The sequence below is a fragment of the Oryza sativa genome, chromosome 1 (assembly GCF_034140825.1).
Source record: "Oryza sativa Japonica Group chromosome 1, ASM3414082v1".
Taxonomy (NCBI): Eukaryota; Viridiplantae; Streptophyta; class Magnoliopsida; order Poales; family Poaceae; genus Oryza; species Oryza sativa.
The window spans coordinates 34,002,100-34,022,757 of record NC_089035.1 but is presented as its reverse complement, the minus strand read 5'-3'; the positions used below and the strand labels follow the sequence as shown (position 1 = coordinate 34,022,757).

General features: G+C 38.9%; 1 protein-coding gene across 1 annotated transcript; it reads right to left on the bottom strand.

The window, feature by feature from the left end:
- Nucleotides 1-919: 919 nt before the first annotated feature.
- LOC4325859 (salicylic acid-binding protein 2) lies at nucleotides 920-6,946 on the bottom strand. The gene is made up of 3 exons (XM_015777184.2): nucleotides 6,410-6,946; nucleotides 5,988-6,122; nucleotides 920-1,439 (listed from the first exon to the last, which is right to left on the bottom strand). Exons 1-3 carry the CDS (start codon nucleotides 6,884-6,886, stop codon nucleotides 1,158-1,160), a joined length of 894 nt encoding a protein of 297 aa, XP_015632670.1. The 5' UTR covers nucleotides 6,887-6,946; the 3' UTR covers nucleotides 920-1,157.
- Nucleotides 6,947-20,658: the final 13,712 nt, after the last annotated feature.

Here is a 20,658-nt window from a genome sequence, read left to right as displayed (position 1 = left end):
ATGTATGAAATTTTTCCATTTGAGATGAAAATTTTGAATTGTGTGCTAAAAGTTTCTTTAAATTTGAGTTTGATGTTATAGAAAATACTCCTCCGTCCCTAAATATAAGAAAAATGCATATGTTGTAGAGGAACAAAATTTGCTAATATACTTATTTTTTTAATAATTTATGTATATATACATATATCAAACGGAATTACAAAAATATACTCGTCCCCTGTCCCGTGGAGCGCGACGATCCCATAACTCCAAAACACGGGACCGACGGTACCGCGGAAAGGATATGCAGGACCGCGACGGTCCCGCAGGTTCAAAATGCAAAGGCAACCAGCGATTTTTAACGTTGTGTAGCACTGTTTTTAAACTGTTCTTACTGTTTTGACACTGTTCACGCGACGGTCCCGTAGGCTCAACGCGGTCCATGAACAGTGTCTAAACAGTGTTGAACAGTAGCAAACAGTCACGAAACAATATCAAACGGTGCTGATGCAGTAAATAAATCGTTGGCTGCCTCGCTCCGGCGTTTTGAAACCGTGCGACCGTCGCGGTCCCACGCGAACGTTGCGGGACCGTTGTGCCCCTGCGTTTCCGTCCCACGGAACGGATATATTTTTTTGTAAATCTATCTCATCCAGGTATATAAACATAAATTATTAAAAATATAAGTATATTTGTAATTTTTTTTCGTGTTGTAGAGGTTAAAAAAACGCACGCCACTTAACCTCCTGGCGCGTCTGCGGTAATTAGGATTCTCGAATATAAGTTGGCTCCACACCTCTTCAAAGAAGCGGCCCAGTCACGTGTCCGATACCCAGGGACCTATCGCAATCGTTTGGATTGGCCTACTGTACTGGGTTAAGGAGTCTTCTGATCTTTGTGCACGTCCCCATACTCTAATTTTACCATGAAGGAAACCTAATTACACCCAATAAATAATATACCATTTACCATTATTGCAATTCTCTGAATATAAGAGAAGTCCCGAAACAAATTTGGTGGGAAAAGAAGACCGAATTATTCCAAGCTCCCAACAGTATGTTGCGACGAACACCGCAGCGCAGGCACGCAAAAGAGACTACAGCAGCAAAACGCGACAGCTAAAACGGCAGTAACACTAACAGCAGATTGACTTCATTAACAGCAGGTTGACATCGAGCTCAAGCGTAGCTTTCGGCGATGTCGGCGAGGCACCGCGCCAGCTCGTCGGGCCTCGAGAGCATCACGAGGTGGTCCGCCGCATCGATCTCCTTCACCTCATCCACCGGGCTGTTCCCGATCATCCACCGCTGGAACCCCTCCGGTATGGCGAGGTCCTGGTTTACGACCACGTACACCTTCCGCACCGAGCCGTAGCGCCCCTCGGTGAACGGCTGCTGCTTTTGCAGGTCCTCCACGAACATCGAGCTCACCCTCAGCAGAGATCCCGCGAGAGTGACGTCCTGCAGCCGGACAAAACGATTGATTAGTTTTGTCATCCAGTATACGCTAATACGCTATGCAGGCTCGAAAAGTCGAAATGAAATAATTGCACGTGCTTGTTTCTATTATAAAACCAGTCCCAAAAATCGACATCGGTAGCTAAATGCGGAAAAAAACGCCATAGAAGATCCAAACATGATGACGACACCGAGACACAATATTTGGTAACGGAGTTCAGCTGTGGCCTACATCTCTGGGTACTGATTACGGGTGCTCCTCCCCGATCCAGCGTATCAGAGTTACAATGACTCACAGCCGGACGCCGCCGGCAGCCGCTCTCTCTCCCTATGCTAAGTCGCTATACAGTTACAACAGGTACGTCCTTCTATTTACGAGAGATCCTAATATAGAATCCGACTAATACTTTAATTCTAATACCTATTACAACTTCAAGTTCTAAACTGTAACCGACTACATACACAAATTCGACACAAACTCTAGGAGCATATACAACTTTTTTTTCCTAGAGGATATATAAAACTTGTTTGTGATAAGAAGCGACTAGCTGGTGCTTGGCCGAGTCCGGTAGTGAATGGACAATGATGGATCAATAGACTGGTCTATCAAATCTTTATCTTTACCTTTATCTTTACCTATTATAAAAATTTAAGATGTTTTTGCCGTAGATTTCGTACGTCGTCGCAGTAGTGCACGTTTTATTTATCCGGCCGACTCCTCTTTTATCCGACTCCGTCTCCTTATAGCATACGTACGATTTTTTTATCCGACTCCGTCCCCGCACCAATCAGTGAAAACAAAATAAAAATAAAGATGAGGCACACGCAAGTTGCTAGCTTCAGGTAATATCTGTCGTTCCTTTTTTTTATATAGAATCCAAGTAAATCAAGTATTGCTTTACTCGGATAGAAAAATCAGAATCATAGGCTGAGTAAATCAAGCCTATTCTTTACATTACATCTTTATCTTTACATATTATAAAAATTTAAGGTGTTTTAGCCAAAAAATTTTGTATGTCGCCCCCAAATTGGAAACAGCGCAAAAAAGCAAAAAAAATCAGATCGGAGATGGAAAAAAAAATCGGATCAGAGATGGAAAAGAAAAGGGGAGCAGCCAAGCACCCCCCCCCCAACCCTCGCTTTGCTTCTCCAAATCCCAAATCATCGCATCGCAATCCAACACAAAAACAAAATCCCAATCGGAATCATCACAAAATATCAACGAGATAAAATATCAACACAAAAAGATGAGGAGAGGAGAGGGAAGGTCGAGCCAGAGGCGCCGCTGCTCCTTGCCGAACCACCACCTCGCCGCCTCGCTGTTGTGGAGGTGCCGAGCTCGGGAGGATCCTGAGCCGCCGCTGCCACTAGGGAGCCGTCGACGCGTCGTTGCGCCGTCGTTGAGCCGGGGATCCGCCGCACCGCCGCTGCGCCGGAGATCAACCGCGCCGCCGGAAGCCGTCTACCCGCCGGATCTTGAGAGGAGCGGGGCGGCGGCGGCACCCAGACGAGGAGGAAAGGGAGCGCCGGTGGAGGTGAGGGAGAGCGCCGATGGGGGAGAGGAAGCGGCGCCACTGCGCCACACGGTGGGGAGAGGAGAGACAAGGGGAGGGTGGGAGGCGCGTTGGCCCGTAGTAGGGGGAGAAGGGAGGAGTTAGGGTTAGGGTTTTATAAATTTGGAACCGATCCGAGCCGTCCATCAAATGAACGGCTTAGATTGATCCCAAGTTGGGTCGTCTCATGGGCCGCATGCGCGCGATCCGCACAGGAAGGAATAAGTTTACTTTAGATCCTTTATCTTTACATCGAGTTTAAATCACATCCCTAAACCACAAATATTTTAAGTATTTTCTATTTTCAGAAATAGCATTAGTACCATTTTAGTTGCTTAAAATTGCTGAAAAATTATGAATGTTTTTCTGACTTCCATCCTCGGGCCGTAGCACAGTTGGGCTGCGGGCGCTTCACCGGCTGTGTGCGCGAATGAACTTTCTTTCTTTCTATCTTTCGTTTTATAGGAATATATTTTCTTCAAGGGCTCATAACACGGAAAACTGGACCCTAATCAGCTAATATCTTATAATTGTTATAATTTTAGTTTACCCATTGCAACGCACCGGTATTTTTTCTAGCAATTAATAAAAAACAAAGAAGACGATAGGTATGTGCCAACAAAAATAATTTCAGCTTGCAGTACACATGCTACCAATGAATCTGAATTGTCGTGTTTTTTTATGGCTCTGCAATTTTTTCTTTTATAGTACAGTCCATGGCACGAGTACCATTTTGCTGGTGTAGACATTTTGGGTGTGTTTAGATGGTAGAGAATTTGGGAAGTTGAGAGAAATTTGATAGTTTGGAGAAAAAGGTGATAGTTTATGTGTGTAGAAAAGTTTCTGATGTGATGTGATGTGATGGAAAGTTGGGAATTTGGGTGTAACTAAACAAGGCCTTTGACTAGCTAAGCGATATGCACTAGCCGTTCCTATCGTTCTCTAAGAGAAAAATGTGGCCTGAGGGCTACATGTAGCTAGCTGATACTATCATGCTACATGCTGATTTGATTCAAGGATCCACCAAACAATCATCAATCCCTTTCTGGTCCCCTCTTGGCTAAGGCTATATTCTTAGGAGCTTGTTCCCAACTTACTATTCTCGTTTTTCACGTGCACGCTTTTTAATCTGTTAAATGATGTTTTTTTACAAAAATTTCTATACGAAAGTTGCTTAAAATAATCATATTGATCCATTTTTTAAAAAAATTAGCAATTACTTAATTAATCACGTGCTAATGGATAATTCCGTTTTCCGTGCATACTGTTTGGGTCGGGAACCGGCTGGATTGAACACAGCCTAAGAGCAAGTACAATAGCAGGCTATAAGCCAGCTATAACAATATATCGAGAAGAAAAGGGAAGAGAGAGGAGAAAGCGGGCTACAGATTTGTAGCAAGCTGCAACACGGACTCAAGACGTTGCGTGTGTATGAGAGGTGGGACCGGATATTAATGGTGTAGTATATTTTTGTATGTAACTATTATATGAATGGACTATTAGATTAGCTATGAATAATTTGAAGCTAACATTTGGCTATACTATTAAACTTGCTCTAAGAAAGTTTTATACTCCGTAATTCAAAAATATAAGATATAACCACCCTTAATCCAAAAACCAAGAAACAATTATTATCACCTCATTATTTGAATCATCCTAATAAATACAATGCATGCACCCAGTAGAATATATGCATGCACATCTAAGAAAAATAGGTGTGTCTTATATTTTGGAATAATGGGAGTAGCAGAGACAACCATGAGCTTATAGTTAATATAATAGTTAATATGTCCTCCCTCCAGTTGTAAATATTGTTGACGTATTGGGATAGAACCAAACTATGCAACTTTTTGACATTTTAGTCTCTGCCTATTCATAAAGGACCTACTTGCTCCTACATGCATGCATCCTATTACTCCATAGTGCTACATCTCTCGAACCTGGCATGCACAGAAGCTTAGTGACAGGTTCATACCACCTACTCCAATTAGCACACCGCCACATTTAATATGGGTAATAAATCATTTCTTGGTACGTGGGATTATGTTTAAATCGTCAATAAAATTAGAACAAGAGGGAGTATAGTAGATAAACTATAAGATTGTCTTTATATTTTTATCTCTTCTCTCTTTCTCTCACTTATCCTATCTTACTATAAAGTTATCCTCCACTAACTCTTTAAGCTTAACATGCAAAGATGCCACATCATCATCCACTAACAAGATGCCACATCATCATCCACTAATTAATAAGATGCCACATCATCATCTACTAACAATCATCACATTTAAACATCATGCAAACATGCTATATCTTTATAATTTTTATAATTTAAGAGCTTTTCAAATACAAATATGTTAAATTATCATCTAACATAATTCACATAATATTTCAATGTATATCTTTATTATGTTTTATGATATCCTATATACTTATATAGTTCATCCTCACTTTACTTTATTAGTGTTTAAATGATTAATCTATGGTCCAAATTATCTTTCTCTTTTTTTCCTCTAACTAAGTCATATCACATCAATTGTTTTTAGCCTTTAGATAATTAATCTACGGTCCAAACTATTTTCCTACTTTTCTTCTTTCATATAAAGTCATACCACCTTACTTTTTATGTTTGAATCACCATTCTACATACTATTTAAATTTAAATAATCATAAACTACATTAATTTACTTAATCTGATGTTATCTAGCTATCTTACACGTTATTTTTTTATTATTATCATACTAAATTTTCACAACAATGCGCGGGGTTTCACCTAGTATATTTAATGCATTTGTCTTAGAGTATGCGAATAGCTAGCTCTTATATGAGAACCAAATACTTTTATTTTTTTTATTTATTTCTCACTCTTTCACATAAGTTTATAATTAGTTTATAGCTACATGCAAAAAAAAATAATCCTCATCCTTCCCATTTCCAAAGTTTCTCGAGGCATTAAAATCCACCTCCATAGACGTGGTGAAAACAAGCGCGTACTTACCTCTGGCGAGCACAGCTGCATCAGCCTTTCTTGGGCGATCTGCGGCCCGAACAACATGGAAGTGGGGAGCTTGCCCTCTGCATCCTGCGGCTTAAACTCCGTGTCCATCCAGTCCAGCCACTTCCCCTCGATGAACTTTGAGAGAGCAAAGCAAGACTTGAGAGTAAAATTCATGACAAAACAGAAGTGGATCGATCACAGTTTGAGGGTCAATTCTACATCTACAAATGCTAGGTAAAAAGCTGTATTATTTGGGGAGTTTCTGACAACTGAAAATTCTATAAGAAGCTACAGCTGGTTGAATCTCCCCAAACAAGCCCTGAGCTAGCATTTCGAGAGCCCCTCGGCTGATCAGCAAATCTTAGCAGGAGAAATAAATTAAGCAGCTATTTGATAGGCAAAAAAAAAAAGAATGGACTCACCTTTTCGAGCACGTGCGACGGCCGGGACGTGTGGTCCGGCATGAAGGCGCAGAGGAACACGGCGGCGGCGATCTTGTCCGGGAACAGCTCGGCGGCCAGCGCGACGTTGATGCCGCCGAGGCTGTGGCCGACGAGGACCACCTTCTCCCCTGGAGGGAGGGAGCCGAGGAGGCCCAGCAGCGGCGCGGTGTAGTCGCGGAACGTCGGCACCTCGCGCAGCGGCCGCGGGTCGACGCCCGACGCGCCGAGGTCCGGCGCGGTGACGCGGTACCCGGCCGACCGGAGCCGCGTCGCCACCTTGAAATAGGTCCAGCCGCCGATGCACGCGCCGTGGACCAGGACGAGGTGCTTGCAAGCTACCTTGCCGTCCGCCATGGGTGGTACAGGAGGTGTATCACGTATGGTTACGTAGTCCAGCCTCCCGCGAGTCGACGGGGCGACCTCTACGATCGGCCTAGGAATATATAGACCCCCCATGGGGTCATATACTGCCGAAAGTTCAAACTGGTGGTATGAAAATGAGATTTTACAACCTCTCATTCAAATTTCAGATTAGGGAATAGGGATGGTAGTGGGATGACCCATATGCACGGGTAATAATTGACTCGCTTTAGTTCATTCAATAATTGGCGCACTTTAGTTCATTTAAAGTGGAGTATATATATAAAATTTTACTTCCTCAAATTATTTCAGCTCATTAAGATTAATTTTAAAAAAGCTTATGATAAAGTTAAATGGTCTTTTGGACAACAAACGTTGAGAATGAAAGGCTTTTCTCCTAAATGGTGTGAGTGGATAGCTTCTTTTATTCAATGTGGTCATGTTGGTATAAAAGTTAATGATCAAATTGGTAACAATTTTCAAATTTACAAAAGTCATAGGCAAGGGGATCTTTTATCTCCAATTTTTTTTAATATAGTAGCTGATATGTTTGCTTTATTAATTAAGAGGGCTAAAGAGGCGGGACTTTTGAATGGGGTAATTCCTCAACTTGTTGATGATGGTTTGTCTGTCTTGCAATATGCAGATGGTACCATCATCTTTTTGGAGCATGACTTGCAACAGGCAAAGAATATGAAATTGATTTTATCTGTATTTGAAAAGTTGTCTGGCTTAAAAATAAATTTTCACAAGAGTGAATTATTTTGTTTTGGTCAGGCAAAGGAGTGTTAAAATCAATATTCTAATATCTTTGGTTGTAAGTTAAGTTCTTTTCCTGTTAAATATATAGGAACTCCAATACATTTTAGGAAGCTTTCAAATGAAGAGTGGAAAGTTTCTGAAGAAAGAATTGAGAAAAAGCTTAGTAGTTCGAAAGGCAATCATCTGTCAGTTGGTGGTAGATTGGTTTTGATTAATTCTGTATTTTTGAGTTTAGCCATGTTTATGGTATCTTTTTTTACATACCAAAAGGGGTTCTTCAAAAAGTTGATTATTATAGATCGCGGTTCTTTTGGCAAGGGGATAATCATAAGAAAAGTACAGGCTCACTAGGTGGGATATTATTTGCCAACCCGAGCACCAAGGGGGAGGGGGGGTCTTTGGATACATAATTTGGAAATTCAGAATAAATATTTTTTAAGTAAATGGTTGTTTAAGTTAATTAATGAGGAAGGGGGTTGGCAAGACTTAATAAAGAGAAAGTATCTTTATAATAAGTCTATAACCCAAGTTGACAAGAAACAAGAATTGGTCTGGACTTATGAAAGTCAAAAGTACTTTCTTAAATACGGGTTCTTGGATTGTCAATGATGGGAAACAAATTAGATTTTGGAAAAATAAATGGCTAGGCAACTTGGCTTTCAAGGATAAATATCTATCTTTATATGCTATTGTCCGAAGGAAATCGTCTTCTATTGCCACTGTCATGGAATCTGTTCCGCTTAATGTTTCTTTCAAAAGAGCTTTAGTTGGTCAGAATCTTGTTAATTGGTATGAGTTGTGTGCTTCTATTGTACATGTCCAGTTGAATATTTCTTCTAATAGCTTTAGATGAAATTATCATCAGAATTGTAAGTTCTCGGTAAGGTCAATGTACCTAGCTTTAATTAATAATGGATATATCGAGAGGAATAAGTATGTTTGGAAGCTTAAGATGCCACTTAAGATTAAGATCTTCATGTGGTACGTGCTTAAAGGGGTTGTGTTAACTAAGGATAATTTGGCGAGGCGGAATTGGAATGACAGCTTGAGGTGTTGTTTTTGTATGAAGAATGAGTCTATTCAACATCTATTTATGGATTGTCATTTTGCAAAGTTCATATGGAGAGTAATTCAGTTCTCTTTTGGTTTTAACCTTCCTACTAGTATATCTCATATTTTTTATGGGTGGCTTTTCGGGGTAGATAAGAAAAAGAGTAAACTAATACTTGTTGGAGCTTCTGCCATTTATTTTGCAATATGGTTGAGTAGAAATGATATGATATTTGATAAATCACCATCAATTTCCTATATACAGGTAATTTTCAGGGTAACTCATTGGCTCCGGTTTTGGGCACAATTACAAAGGTGTGATGAAGATGGAGACTATCTGAAAGTTGCATGTCGCAAGTTGGAGACCACAGTTATGCAACTTTTTGCCAATTATGGATGGAGATTCATAAATAGACTACAATGAATGTGTTATCCTTATTTTAGATTGGGTTTTTCTTTATCCTGTTTGGTGTGTTCTATTTGTTTGGAACTACACTCTTTTCTGGAGTGCTACTATGTAATAATTGGTTGTAGCTCTTTTTGAGTAAAGGCCAGGATATTATATTCCATTATCTAAAAAAATTTCACCAGCTCATTTAGTTTGAGTTATTTTCAGCAACTCAAATTTATAGCTTCCTTGTTTTCTGTTAGCACGTTTCCTGAAATGCTACAAACTGTGTTTCATACAAAAAGTTTCTATATAAATATTTCTTTTAAAAAAAATCAAATAAACCTATTTTTAAAGTTTATAATAATTTGTCATGGTTATAGATACTACATACCTAATAGTAGTTGATTAAACTCGACAGAGCCCACCACATACCATGTCTTATATGGAAACAAACCTCGTATATAGAAGGAGTTGCGGATAAGGAAGGACAAGAAGAGTTCTACATGAAAACGACACAGACTACTCAGATCGTATCCATATTTATCTCCCTAGTTTTACTTGGACAAGGGAACCTATGGGTATAAATACAAGCTCCTAGGGTATAAATACAAGCCCCCTAGAAGGAGAGATGACACACCCACCATAGACGCCACAAAGCCACCAGCCAATACAAACCAACACACTACCAGATATCGACATCAGAGATTAGCATAGACAAACCCAATCCAATGCATGCGGAGGCTGATAAGAGGGATCTAGCACTATCTCTGATCTCAACGAGTTCATGCTCAAGGAGGAAGACTACCCTGTCATCGACTACGAGTTGGTTATCTAGCCGCCAAGTCGACGACAGCTAGATAGTTTATCCAGATGAATAAAGAGCAACACCGGCTTCAGCCAACGGGATGCAGGGCTATTACCTGTCAAATAAGGGGCCCGAACATGTATAAAAATCCCTGTCTCCATCTCTTTTACCTCAATCTCGCATATACCTTGGTACCAACAATCCCCATACCATCCAAACACCCTAGTCGCAATACCAAACGTCGACATAATTAATATTCAATTAATTATATGCTATTGACTTCTCTAATTTCACGTGCTGACAAAAAATTCCACCAAATTGGAACATGTCTTTAACCCCTTAAACTATTTATTTACTCATTTTACACTCTGAACTATTGAAAACAATTCATATTACTCTTAATTCTATTTCTCTATTTTGTTTTCCCTATATAAGTCGCATTTTACATCAAAATTTGGCACGATGATGATAGATGTATTGCACTTACGCTTGAATATTTTTTTTTATGATTTCCTTTATGACTGTTTACATTGGTGGAAGCGCTTAAAATTGATTGAAACATCATAAAAGTTCAAACAAACATTGATGAGAAAATTTTAAAGTATTTTTGAACTTTGATAATGGTGTCATGTATGTAGAAACATGTAGATTAAATACATCTTATATAAATAAAAAATATAAATGTTATTACAGAGTAATATGAATCATTTTTAATAATTTAGGGGTAAAATAAGACAAATAAATAATTTATGGGATTTTACCAGTGTTAAGTGATCACCGAGGAAACAAAATAATATTTTTAGAATTAAATGAAAGAGTATTTAGGCTACAACGCCTGCTGCTCCAGGCTTCTCACAACGGAGACCTGAGCCACCCGCTTGACCATTCTCTCCAGTGCCCCATCTTGCAGTATGCCGACGACAGTCTCATCATCTTGCCGGCAGAGCAACAACAACTTGTGGTTCTTAAAGCTATCCTTGGTCCTTTCTCTGAAGCCACCGGGCTAAAAATTAACTTCCACAAAAGCACCTTCCTCCCCATTAACGTTCAGCATGACGAGGCAGTTCAGTTGGCGGGGATTCTTGGTTGCCCCTAGCTTCCTTCCCCCAACCTTACTTAGGCCTCCCTCTCTCTGGTACCAAGTTTTGTCTTGCGGACTTTCAACCTCTCATCACTAGGATTGACAAGCAGCTTGCCGGTTGGCGCGGTCACCTTCTATCTTCCGATGGTCGGCTTGCACTCATCAATTCGGTGCTCTCAGCCCTCCCATCATACATGATGGGGGCCATCCTTCTTCCTAAAAGAGTGATTGCCGCTATTGACAAGCGCCGAAGGGCCTTCTTCTGGATGGGGGAAGAAAACTGTCACAGCGGCAATTGCAAAATTGCATGGGACAAAGTTTGCTCTCCGAAAGAAAAAGGTGGTGCTGGGATAAAAAATCTCGAGATAGAACAGATGTCTTCTCTAGAAATTTCTCCTCAAAATGCACAAGGGTGATTCTGTGCCGTGGATCGACTGCTTTCACGATCACTATGGATGGTCCGCCTTGCGTGACCTAGGCGATCTTTCGTGGCTTGACACGATCATCTGGAAGGACATCATCACGGGCCTTACACACTTTCGCAGTGTTTCGAAATCCATCATTGGAGATGGTCGGTCCACTTCCTTCTGGTTTGATAATTGGATTGGCGGTGACGCCCTCTTTCAACTATTCCCTGCCTTGTTCTCACATGCAACTCGCCCTAACATTTCTGTCGCGGAAGCCCTAGCCACTCCTGAATTGCTCCTTCATCTTCGGCCCCGAATGTCGACGATGGCCACACACGAATTGGCCAATATCCAAGCCCTGGTATGCCACCTAGTCTAGACCCAGAGACGAAAGGCAGATGCACCTTGTCCACAAATCGCCCCCTCACAGCAAAAACAACCTACGACTTAAGCTTCTTAGGGTTACCAGATGACCCTTTCGCTAAGCCCATTTGGGACAACCAAGCTCAAGTCAAATGCAAGATCTTCCTTTGGACTACACACAAGAGGCGCATCTTCACCAATGAGAGACGAGCTCAACGTGGATTAGCAGCATCCGCACGTTGTCCATTTTGCTCCTCTGATGAAGATGTGGAGCATCTCTTCCTACGCTGTGCCGAAGTGGCAACAATCTGGCACACCTTTGACCTGGACGAACAACAGATCGCCTCCCTGCCGCAGCTTGAAGGTGTCTGGGACATCCCTCCACCCGGACAACCCGCCACTCCACGAGTCTGGCGCACTATCATGCTTGCCGTCATGTGGAATATTTGGAAAGGACGCAACAACAAGGTCTTCAATTCCGTTGACGAACCCGCCACGTTAGTTCTCCGGTGTTGTGCTAGCGACATTGATCTTTGGTCCCACAGATGTAAAAATGCCGAGAGCAAACAACAGCTCCGCAACTGGGCCTCATACCTCTCTGTAATTAACTCTTAATTTAATTATCCCCCTCTCATCCCCTGTAACCCCTCTCCTGCAAATCTTTCTTCATTTCAATAAAAGTTCAGGCTGGTGCCTTAAACACCCGCTGTAGTTTCCCTCAAAAAATGTATTTAGGCTAACTATTAGCGTACATCGTCTTTGGGCCCATCCCTGCTTCAAATTGATGGTATGAAAATGAATTTTTAAAACGTCTTGTATGCGAACTTATTATCTATCCTACTTTCCTACATAAGAAACTTATCATCCATACCACAATGGTATGGCTCACCTCATTTTCGTGGGTCCGCTATAAAAGACATTGTTTTATTACTAGAAGCTAAAACAATACTTTGTGCTTTACCAACGGAACCAGAGCCAACCCCCAACCCAAGGATATGAGCTTCACAAGAATCACAACCGAAAAAAACTTACTAAATGGATGAAAATCGTATCTACCTTTAATTTGTGCTCCAACATTATCAATATTATTTAAAGAGAGATTAAACATAAGAATCTTCCCTATCACACATCAAGGGACTCATAACGTTCTGATCCTTTGCACTCAAAAGACTAGCTCGATTAGTGAGAAATGTCGCTACCATTAAGTCGTGCTCCCCATCATGAAAATCAAATGTGAAGTTAAACAAAAATATTATGATGTAGTACGACAATAAGTAGGTCCCACTATTGGTGCTTTACATCTTGGATATTTTTTATCTTGATATTCTAGGTAGGCCTCGATATACATATGATGCAAGTCAAAGAGATAATAAAAAGAAAGAAAAAGTGTTGCATAGGGTAGGAGAAAAGATGTAACGTTCATTTTTCCTTCTTTTTCATGTGCTCAATAAATTTGCCAACGGTCTTCCCTGGCCTGGCAAAGGATAAGGAAAGAAAAGGATAATCCTGGCGAACAGAAAGGGATTGCTTTCCAGAATCAATCTATCTATACCTAATAAAAAAATACGTAAGGCTTCCAGTTGTTATTTTCGTCCGTCGCCCCGATATGGTTGCCAAAATCCGTTTTAATCCGCTTAATAAGTCAGGTCGGACATTTTCCAATCTACTCCCAAACCTCGGTTGATATAGAATATGTATCCTCTCATGTAACCACCAATAACAAGTAGCAGGTTGCCCACTTGGTTAGTGGAGAAAATCTTGAACCTACCCACCAGTGTTTGAATTCCACCATCCTCTCCTTTTTACACCTATTATTACTTTGCCTCTCCTTGCTCGGAATAAGTCTACTATGCCTCCCAACATCTCAAATCCACTTTGCCTCTCCTTGCTCGGAATAAGTCTACTATGCCTCCCACATCTCAAATCCTAGACTAGATTGCTTGGATAAGTCTACTATGCGTCCCAACATCTCAAAACCTAGATTGCTCGGAATAAGTCTACTTGCCTCCCATTTGAAAATTAAACATATATTTTTTTTTATTTTGTCATCCATCTCAAATCCTACTCGGAATAAGTCTACTTTGCCTCTCACTGTTTAATTTGAAAATTAAACATAATTATTTTTTTTCTTTTTGTCATCTAAAAAACACGACATATTAGAGTCTACACCATCTATTTGCACCTCTTTCTTCAACAGATATTTAGTGATTTACTTTGCCTCTACTAGCTAGATTGCTCGGAAATAAGTCTACTTGCCTCCCACATCTCAAATACTACTTAGAATAAGTCTACTTTGCCTCCCACTTTTAAATTTGAAAATTAAACATAATTATTTTTTCTTTTCATCATCCGCAAAACACGACATATTAGAGTTCGCGCCATCTATTTGCACCTCTTTCTTCAACAGATATTTAGTGATTCTGAAAACTTATAATGAACCAGTTTTAAATTTGAAAATTAAACATAATTATTTTTTTCTTTTCATCATCTGCAAAACACGACATATTAGAGTCCGCACCATCTATCGTCCACGCATGAGCCGTGAAAATGATTCGTCTCCACGCAAGTCCATGTTCAATTTTAGAAATTATATCAAGCACTTGCCATGCATCCGATGGCTGAAAAATCAAAAGTTTTGCATTTCTTTCTTCAATAGATATTTAGTGATTCTGAAATCTTATAATGAACCATTTTTTAATTTGAAAATTAAACATATTTTTTCTTTTCGTCATCTGCAAAACACGACATATTAGAGTCCTCACCATCTATCGTCCACGCATGAGCCGTGAAAACGATTCATCTCCACGCAAGTCCATGTTTGATTTTAGAAATTATATCAGGCGCTTGCCATGCAAGAGTTGAGAGAAAGCGCGTGTTATAAAAATATGAGTATATCAATATGCAGTAGTGTTTCTTATCAGTCTTGATTATCATTAACCCAATGAATAATTTATCTATTTTGGAACATTATTATATATATGTTAACTGTGTATTTATAGCATTTAACCTTTCATTATACCTGTAGCGAAGCACGGGCATTTTGCTAGTTAACTTATTAAAGGAATAGAAAAAGAAGCCTCCACGTTCGCTCTCATGGCCTAGAAATTCTCACATTAATCGAAGAAAAAGAAAAAACAGAGTCTATATAGGAATCTACCTATACTACTTAAAAGTTCAAAATATTTCCATCGTCGTAAAAAAGAAAAAAAATAAGTCGGACTCAACAAGCGAGAAAAAAGATTCTCTCGTCAGTAAAAATAGGAAAAAAATATTTCGTAGTAAAAACAACGTCCGACTCATTAAAACAGAAAAAAAAATCTCGCCCATAAAATACATCCGATTCCTTAAAAAAGGAAAAAAATATCGCCAGTAATGTAAACGAAAAAAAAGTCCAACTCCCGTAGAAAGGAAAAAAAACTTCTGGCATCCGACTCCCGTAAATAAAGGGAAAAAACATGTCCTACTCAAAATCGAGAAAAAAACACATATATTATAAAAAAAATCCCGTTTATAAAAGAAACCGATTTGAAAAAACTAACCGACTAGATAAAAAACTGAAAAAACACAGATTATAAAAAAAACCCGTTTATAAAATAAACCGGTTCGAAAAAAACCACCCGACTAGATAAAAAACCGCTCCGAAATAAACCATCAGAAAAAACATTGCTAAAAAAAAGATCGAAAAAACCATCTGAATTCACACGAGAAAAAACCGCCATATATAAAAAATACTACCCCGAAAAAACTGTCTGACCCAACGTGAGAAAAATCCCGCGTTTATAAAAAAATTCCGATTCAGTACTGTGCAATGCGAAAAAAACTGTCTAATTTCAGAAAAAAAAAATCCGATTTCATGAAATAAGATTCGTATTGTTTGTATTGTCCATCGTCTACCATGTCGTTTTGGTTTTTCCATAGCGTCGTCGAATGTTCGGACGTGCGGATCTAAAACAAGTCTTGCTTAGGCTTGGTTTTCTCGGAACAAGATCAAATTGATCGAGGCTTTGGGTCGGATAGGATTCTCGATTTTTCCATCATCTACATGGTTTGTGTTCCACGATTATATTCTCCTGTATTGGAGACTCTACATGTCTCTGTATGCAATTAATTGCATACATACTACTGGTAAGTATAGCTAATATTCTTGATAGCTTATCATATAAAAATAAAAATAATAAATAAACATATTTTTAATTTTTATTAAGAAGAGTGCACTGAGGCTCTATTTGTCCGAAATAAACCATCAGAAAAAACATTGCTAAAAAAAGATAGAAAAAACCATCCGAATTCACACGAGAAAAAACCGCCATATATAAAAAATACTACCCCGAAAAAACTGACCCAACGTGAGAAAAATCCCGCGTTTATAAAAAAATTCTGATTCAGTACTGCGCAATGCGAAAAAAACTGTCTAATTTCAGAAAAAATCCGATTTCATGAAATAAGATTTGTATTGTTTGTATTGTCCATCGTCTACCATGTCGTTTTGGTTTTTCCATAGCGTTGTCGAATGTTCGGACGTGCGGATCTAAAACAAGTCTTGCTTAGGCTTGGTTTTCTTGGAACAAGATCAAATTGATCGAGGCTTTGGGTCGGATAGGATTCTCGATTTTTCCATCATCTACATGGTTTGTGTTCCACAATTATATTCTCCTGTATTTGAGACTCTACATGTCTCTGTATGCAATTATCAGACTACTGGTAAGTATAGCTAATATTCTTGATAGCTTATCATATAAAAATAAAAATAATAAATAAACATATTTTTAATTGTTATTAAGAGAAGAGTGCACTGAGGCTCTATTTGTTTAGACTTGACAATACGAGACAATGCAGGATTTGATTGATCCTACTATTATTGCAAGAATGAGATTGAAAGATTATTTTAGATTATATGTGTACAACCACGTAAATAATCCAATTTGTTTGGGTAAAACATGCATTGTTAAGTTTGTCATAGTCAAGATTGGATCATTATATTAAAGATGTTTCAATTTTTCTTATAATATGACTTAGCAACAATGATCGATACGATTATTATAATTGACATAATTATGGAATATAGCTGAAATTCGGAATTAAAAATAAGGAATATAGGAAGAAAAGACTAGAGTCCATACTGGCATACCATAGAACTAATGGAAACTCGGAACTAGAAAAATAAGAAAACTAAAAAGTAGAGGTTAGAGTCCATATAGTAATACAATTTAGCTGGAATTCGGAATTAGAAAAATAACAAAACTAAAAGTAGAGGTTAGAGACCATATAAAAATACAATTTAACTGAAATTCGAAATTAAAGATAAGGAATATAGGAAGATAAGACTATAGTCCATACCGGTATACAATATAACTAATGGAAATTTGGGATTAGAAAAATAAGAAAATTAAAAGTAGAGGTTAGAGTCCATATAAAAATACACTTTAGAAATAACGAAAATTCAAAATTTTAAAAAATAAGGAATATGGAATGAAGTATATAGAGTCCATATAAAAATATAATTTAAAAATAATTAAATTCGCAATTAGAAAAAATAAATACTGAAAGATAAGTTTAGAGTCCAAATACAATTTAGACATAATAGAAACTAGGAATTAAAATAAGGAATATTGGAAGAAGAGTATAGAGTCATATAGGAATTTATAATTAACTAAAATTTGAAATAAAATTAATAAAATTAAAAGTAGAGTTTAGAGCACATGTAGAAACACATTTTACAAATAAATAAATAAATAAATTATAATAAAAAGGAATATTGGAACAATAGTCCATAAAGAAATAATATTGAAACATGAGTCCATATAGGAATACAATCTATAAATAATATTAACATAAGTTTAGAGTCCATAAAGAAATAAAATTAGAAATAATAAAAATTCAGAATTAAAATAATAAGAAATATTAGAAAAAGAGTCTAGAGTCCATATAAAAATACAATTTATAAAGAACGGAAATTCGGAATTAAAAATAAGAAATATTGGAAGATGAGTATAGGAATATAATTTAGAAATAACTAAAATTTTGAATTTTGAATAAGAAATATAGGAATAAAATTTATAAATAATAGAAATTCATGATTAAAAAAATAAAGAATGTTGGAAGAGGATTTTAGAGTACATATAGAAATATAATTTAGAAATAACTAAAATTCGCTATTAAAAATAATTAATAACTGTCATTTATATACAATACATTACGAATATTACACATTGGTTAGTTTGATCAAGTTAGTACAAAATTTAAAATTATGTTGTCATTTTAATATATTTGATAATAAAATATGAAATATGCTATTATATGAGAGAAAATATAAGAATGCTAGCCGCGCAATTTACGCGGGCCACCATGCTAGTTGAATATTAGAGAGTCACCCACAAGGCCACAAGAGGTACACCTGCTACTGGTTCCGTGGCGTCGTGGCACTACAATCGTATAATACCATCCACAAAGTCGCTCGCCCAACCGTTTATCAGTAGTAGTGTCTCTGGGGGACATAGGACAAGAATAAAATTTGCGAATAACTTATTTTTTCAATAATTTACGTTTATATACTTGCATGGAAAGGTTTTGCAAAAATATACCCGTTCCACGACGGTCCCGCATTTCCAAAACGCTGGACCGACGGTCCCGCGGGATGGCCATGCAGTACCGCAATTGTCCCATAGCTCCAAAACGCGGAACCGTTGCGGTCCCAGCTCCAAAACACACCACCGTGCTAATCAGCGATTTTGACATTGTTTTGCACTGTTCATGAGTCAGTCCCGCGGATCCAACGTGCGGAACCGGCCCATCAACAGTGCCAAACAGTGTCCAAAAAAGTAAATAAATTTGCTTGCTACACAGTGGCGCGTTTTGGAGCCGCGAGCTACGGGACCGTCACGGTGGCGCGCGGCTATCCCGCAGGACCGTCACGGTCCCACGTTTCTATCCCACGGGACGGGTATATTTTTGCAACTCTTTCCCATGCATTTATATAAATGTAAATAATTGGTAAAATAGATATATTCGTAAATTTTTTTCGGACAGGATAGTGCAATATATCTGACAAGTAATCTGAATGGGAAAAATCACAATTTAAAAGTGTCCTCCTAAGATCCTGCGGGTTGCTGGGCGAAAGCCCAAAAATCGTGAGAATCATTTGATTACAATAAGTTCCTCATCTTGAGGCCGAGTATGAATTTCGTTTTTGAACTGCAACACCAAATATAACATGTCTCTCTCTGAACTTGCATAATATTTATATTCGGTTTCGGCAAACGTGACGCTAAGTCAGCGTGGAACTCATGTGGACCTCACGTGTCAGCGACCAGCTTGCTCCTTCTATCTCCTCATCTTCCACCTTGCCCTCGCATCACCAGCTCTCCCTAGGCGGGCAAGCGGCAGGGACAAGGGCGGTGCGCATCACCGAGCTGGACTAGCTGCTACACTGAAAGGGACGACAGGCGGCAGACTAGAAGGAGGCGGGCTTGTGTAGTAGACCACCTTACGCCCCCCCCCCCCCCACACACACACACATCTCTAGCGTCGTGGTCGATGGGTGGGATGGGTGACGGGATTCTGCTGCGATGCCCGACAATCGCGCGGGAGCACCACCGTGCCAACTGCGACAACACCGGATTGAGATCAAATGCAGTAGCTACTAGGACTGCACGGTAACTACTGCACACAATCTGAGCCCTCTATGTCAAAATCTAACGGCCAAAACGGATTTGGCACAGTAAAATCAGAACAGTACCTTTCCACAGTAAATCACTACAGTGTTTTGCTACAGTGCTCGGATATATCTGGAACGTCCATTTTAAATCATGCGATGCTAGTTTGACTGCTTATTTTGCAGTCCCACTGGCTACTGCACCTGAATCGGATCCGACAACACCCGGTTAGGAGGAGTCCACGCCACCGTCCGAGCTCCACCGCTAGCTATACAGGGGTACTCGGCTCCAAGCTCCACTTTCCAATCGCTGCCGTCGGCTTCTTGGCTCTGAGCAACACCCTCCGGCTGCCGCTCCCATCTGTAGTTCTTTTTCCTTTCTTTGATCTTCATTTTTCATTAGGGCTAAATTTGATTGATATAAAAATTTGCCTTGCCAGTAGTTTCAATAATTTGGTAACTTCAGTAGCACTCGGAGCTTATTTAGAGTGGAGCCAATATTTTGAGAATTTTTACGGTATAATATACCGGTAGTACATACTATATATTGTCATTATAAACAATTCAAGGGTGTAAATTGATTTATCTACTCACTTAAATCAAATGTTGTAAAAAATTTAAGGGGGTAAAATGGTCTTTCTATGTGCTAGATAATCTCTCCTACTCTAGTTATCTAGCATGGGTTAATATGTTTATGTGCTTGATGGATTGGTCTGAACAAGAGATTTAATTGTGTCATCTATTCAACCATATCTAGTCAGTAATACGATGACACACAGACAATTAATATTACTATAGCAATGGAGATATAACACGAAATAGCTAAAGATCATTTTCTATTTTGTGGCAAATTCCCAACGTATCCTTATTTATACTGACAACATATACTAGCAGTATTGTACCTAAAAGTTCTCATATTTTGGTAACACTACCTTACCAAATTTCACCAAATTTTGGTAGTATCAAAACAAACTTATATTTTGATACTACCAACATTTAATAGTAGAGGACAAAAACATTCCATCTACCCTTAAAGCTGAAAATTTTCAGAAAAACTTATCCGAGTAACATATTTGAAGACGAGCATGTAGTAAACTTTGCTTTTGTCACGAGGGGCACCCGGCAACTTAGGATCTGGATTATCTGCACTTATCTCCGTAGCTACAGTAATATGAGCACAGCATGGTGTAAACAGTACATGGTCACTGTAGCAGAAGTGGCAGCATGCTCGGCAGCAAACCAGCAGTTCACCTTGCGCGTTGATCAGCGGAAGTACTGTAGCAGTTCGTCTCAAGCTTTGATCTGAAATATGCATGGCAGAGAATCCCATTCCGGCAAGTTAACATCTCAAGACTAAA